The 5259-nt window shown below is 18.7% G+C and overlaps 2 protein-coding genes across 2 annotated transcripts; one reads left to right on the top strand and one right to left on the bottom strand.

The window, feature by feature from the left end:
- Nucleotides 1–383: 383 nt before the first annotated feature.
- On the bottom strand, nt 384–1273 carry PADL01_0036400 (Plasmodium exported protein (PHISTa), unknown function; the record flags this gene model as incomplete). Its single annotated transcript, XM_028680603.1, has 2 exons — nt 384–1049; nt 1133–1273. 2 exons carry the CDS (start codon nt 1271–1273, stop codon nt 384–386), a joined length of 807 nt encoding a protein of 268 aa, XP_028541381.1.
- A 1481-nt stretch (nt 1274–2754) lies between these two features.
- PADL01_0036500 (stevor PIR protein, putative) lies at nt 2755–3964 on the top strand (the record flags this gene model as incomplete). Its single annotated transcript, XM_028680604.1, has 2 exons — nt 2755–2823; nt 3005–3964. 2 exons carry the CDS (start codon nt 2755–2757, stop codon nt 3962–3964), a joined length of 1029 nt encoding a protein of 342 aa, XP_028541382.1.
- Nucleotides 3965–5259: the final 1295 nt, after the last annotated feature.

Consider the following 5259-nt stretch of genomic DNA (forward strand, 5'->3'; position numbering starts at 1 on the left):
GTATAAGGTTCAGAATTTATTAGACGAGATTTATATCATATATATCAAAAAATGGATTTTTTGTTCTTTTTTATTTCCAAAGAATATTATAATATTTTTTTTTATGAAACATTTATTATAAATTGATATAATTGGTTTTTTTTTAATAAATGTCTATATATTTAAAAAATAATAAAAAAAAAAAAACTATGTTTCAACCTACATAAAGGTTCAAAATATATAATGATAAAATTTTGTACAAGAATATTTATGTACATATTTACATATATATTATACAATATTAAATATTAGTATAATTATGTATTAGAAGGATAAGGTATATTTTTATAACAATTATAAATATATATATTATATATATATGTGATATTCATATAAATTTTAGGTTATATATCTAATCTTTGTGGATTCATCATCCTTTCTGTAAATATTTTCTTATGTTCATTATATAAATCAATTTTTAATGTCTCATAATACTTTAAAAATAAATAAATAAAATCTTTCATTTCATCAAGTGATGCTCCATCTTTAATTAAACTATAAAAATAACGAGTATTTTCAACATCTGTAGATGATAGTGCAACTGCAATATCATGCATTGATTTATACCATGTACGGTATTCAGTATTTACAGATACGACTCTATCACTCATATGATGATAAGTTTGATATTCATATGTAAGTAAATACTCTTCTATATAATATGATAAATCTTTTAACATATCATCAAATCCATATTTAGCTACACCCAAAACTTGGTTCCATATGTTATGAAGATCTTCATCAGATGGACGTTCTTTTAAATTATCTAATACATTATGTAAATCTTCCAATGTTAATTGTTTTGATATATCATTATAATTTATATTATTACAATGTGAACTAAGAGGAATATTATTATTTTTTTCATCTAACGTACATCTTAATTTATTCTTATGACTGCTACTTCTTAATCCTTTATTCTTTACACTTTCTAACTCAGATAAATTTCTTCTATATATATCATTAATTCCTTTATCTGTTGTTTCACTCTTCTCACATATTACTATACTCTGAAAAAAAAAATAATTAATAAAAAATGATAAATATATATATATGTGTTCATATTATAAAAGATTCACATTTATTAACTTACGTTTAGTACTACTAATAATAATAATATTCCAGTAATTGATAGCAATTTTAAAATTTTTCGCTTAGACGAACAAGCGTTCATTGTATTTTGCATGTGGTTTTCTTCAGAATAATATTGTACACAATGACACTTCATTTTCATCGTATTATTACTATAATTACTTTATATTGTATATTTTTAAAATAATATATTTTAAATATTTAAAATGTATTAAAATTATATGAAAATATTTTATATGTATACTTCTTATAGGACTCTTTTAATGTATTATGGGTGGTTTACAAAAACATGTATATATGTACATAAATAATAAATTATTTTATAGTTTAATTTGGAATATATATTTATTATATCTATATTATATTTGAATATAAATATAATTATAAATTTTGTAGAAGTTAAAACTATAATGATACGTATTTTTGTTTTATAAATTCTATAACATTCTTAATAATATTAACATAAAAAATAACAATTATTTTAAAAACCATAAAATTTTTATATAATAATTCAATTAAATCAAAAACATTTTAATTCTTAAATATTATTTAATATAAATATAAAAAATTCATAATGATAAAAAATAATAAAATAATAATAATAATAATCTCCATTCAAATATATATATATATATATATATATATATATATATATATATTTATATTTATTATCTTATTTTGCAAAATTATGGATCATAATGTAAATTAAAATAAATTAGCACACAATTTTAATATTGTTATTATGGATATATAGATCATTCTAATCCAACTCTATAAAATACATAACGTATATAATAATAATTTTATGTATTAATAATAGATCAATTTGTAAATATCTAATAGATGATATATACAAATGTATATTATAAAAATTATATGATTATTTAATAAATATATCATATAATTAAATAATAACTCAAGAACTACATTTTATCAATTTTAATTTTATTATATTCTATTTTAATTTCAATTTAGTTTAATTTTTCAATACTCAGTTGTATAGTATATATACAATTAAATACTAAAATATATAATTTATATATATTTAATTAGGTAAAATGTGAAATAATTCTATTAAAAAAAAACTAATTTTTTCTTTAAATAAGTTTAATATTAAAGTATTTATTAATTATATTTATTTTGTATTCTAATACTAATGTATTAAGGTTTTAATTAATTTCTATATTGTATTTATTATATTTATAAATATATACATCACAATTCTGTAATATAAAGAACTTTATATATATATATATATAAATATTACACATATTCCACATATTAAAATACAACTAATATTAACAAAATTTTAATTCAACGTTAAAACAATTATTTTATTATCATATATAATTTGCCAAATTATATGAAATAATATTTTTCTTTGATATATATGAAAAGGAAAAAACCAAAAAAAAAAAAGTAAAAATTAAGAAAGAAAACATATTTATATTAAATCTTAGAGAATATAACTATTTTTGTAAACTATTTTCATATATAGAAAAAATTATTTGATAATAAACTTTATATTATTAATAATATATATTTTTTTAATATATTTTACCTTAGTAGTTTACATATATATATAATATTACACCTATAAATATTATAGCACATATATTAGAAATGATATGTTATAATATTAAATTAATTATACTTTCAATCATATTAGGAACCCTAGCCTTAAATTTTAATGTAAGATATATGAAAGAGGCCAATTATATATATCTGTACAATATAAAACTACCTTTTATTATCATACATTTCATCATTTTTATTTATTTTTTCCATATTTATTTAAAATATGAAATATATAATTAATATAATTTGATTCTTGTTATTTTTATTATTTTTAATTTCTTTTCTCCATTTTTAGAATAACTGTGATGGTTTATATAAAAATATAAACTATAAAAACATTCTATTGATGCCAACATACTTGAGATCATTAGCAGAATTATCATATGGACTTACAACTAATCATAAACACGAAAAATGTAAATTAAGGGAATACACCAATAACGATGAAAGAAGATATAAGAAAAACAAATATCCAAAAGATGACGAAAAAACAAAAAAGGATATACCAGAAGTAACAGAAAAAGAAAAGGCGTCAACAGAAAATTTAAAGAAATATAAAAAAGAAACATATGATAATGAGAAAGTAGCAACATCAAATAGATCTTCTCGTTCCCTTAAATATTTAGAAATGCAAAGAAAACTTTACAATAATTTTTATGTAAAACCAGATATGGATTTTGAAAAGTTTTCAGATAAATCAAATGCTAAAAATGATAAATCTTGTGAATGGGCAAATAATAAAAGATCGTCCGATAAATTATCTTCAAAAAATAATGTACATGATAATTATTTAGATAATTTAAAAACAGGTTGTGTTGCAGGTGTAGGTGTGTGTACCCTTTCCTCTACAGCTACAGGAATTGCTGGTGGTGCTGCTGTCACTAGTGCTGCTTATTATGCCGCTCAAGGGGCACTTAAATCGTCCATTGCCTCTTTGTCTATCGAATCATCCAAATTGGCTAATATCCTTTATGGAGTAAGTAACCTTACTGCAAATTCAATACAAGGTGTTATTAATTCTGCAGGTATATCAGGATTGAGTAGTACACCTGCTGCAGCTACAGCTGCTAATGCGGCAGCTTCTGCTGCTACTGCTGCTAAAACAGCCGCTGTTAGTCAACTTTTTTACCCTTATGGTTTAGCGGCTTTGGTTTTAATTATAATTGTTGTTGTACTTATAATATTATATATATGGTTGTATAGAAGAAGAAAAAATTCATGGAAACATGAATGCAAGAAACATTTATGTACGTAACATATGTTTTTAAATACACATGATATTATTTGTAATTGTATATAAATTATATTTTATGGTAATTTTGTTTTTACATATGATATAATATTATTTAAATGAAAATTTTAATTTCATATATTTTACCATACATTGATTATAATATTAATCCCTAATTTTTACAACATATATTTTTTCATTATATGATGATATTTTGTAATAAAAGACTTTATTTATATTCTTTATCACGTAAAATAATTGCATTCATATTTTTCAAAATTAAATATAAGACTATTTCGTTTTGCCCCTATATTTTATACATGTCTGGAACTTAATTTATTTTTACCTAAAAAAATTTTACATGTATATATTAAAAAAAAAAGAAAAAACATTTTTTATAATTTTATATGTATGGTTACGCAAAAGAAGAAAAAATTCCTGGAAACACGAATGCAAGAAACATTTATTTACTTAATATGTGTTTTGAAATATAAATGATATTACTTGTGAATTGTACATAAATTATATTTTATGATAATTTTTTTTTACATATGATATAATATTAAATATATGAAAGAATTTAATTTTATATATCTTATAATTCGTTTATTATAATATTAAACCCTAATTTTTACAACATATATTTTTTCATTATATGATGATGGTATGTAATAAAAGAATTTATTTCTATTCTTAATCATTTAAACTAATTACATTCATATTTTTCAAAATGAAATATAAAACTATTTTTTTTTTTTTTTCCTATATTTTATACAAGTCTCGTACTTAATTTATTTTTATTTAAAAGCAATTTTACTTATATACATTAAAAAAAAAAAAAAATTAATATTCATATATTCGCACATTAATGTTTTCCAATAATAAAATATATAGAAAAGTGATTATTTTTTTTTTTATATTATTTCGAAATGAAGAATGTGTGAACAAAAATTATATATTAATATATATAACTTATTTAAAATTATATTATACCACATATGATTGAAATAATGTCTATTATATATATATATATTATTAATACAAAAAAAATTTAAGTAATTCTCTTAAATATAAGTAAATTATTCTTTTATTAAAAATTAAGTAATTTTTCTTTTTATACCAGGAAAAATATTATAATAAAAAAATTAAAATATTGTATAGAAAAGGAATATATAAAACAAAATTAGATTAATACAAAAATATAAAAATAATGAATTTTTAAAATAAAAAAAATTTCTAGTGGATTTATATATAAATATGTTATAATGGGCATAATATATATATACACATATGAAAGAATGTAATGTTTTTTTTTTTTT

This window comes from Plasmodium sp. gorilla clade G2 (assembly GCF_900097015.1).
Source record: "Plasmodium sp. gorilla clade G2 genome assembly, contig: PADLG01_00_64, whole genome shotgun sequence".
NCBI classification, from domain to species: Eukaryota; Apicomplexa; class Aconoidasida; order Haemosporida; family Plasmodiidae; genus Plasmodium; species Plasmodium adleri (nom. inval.).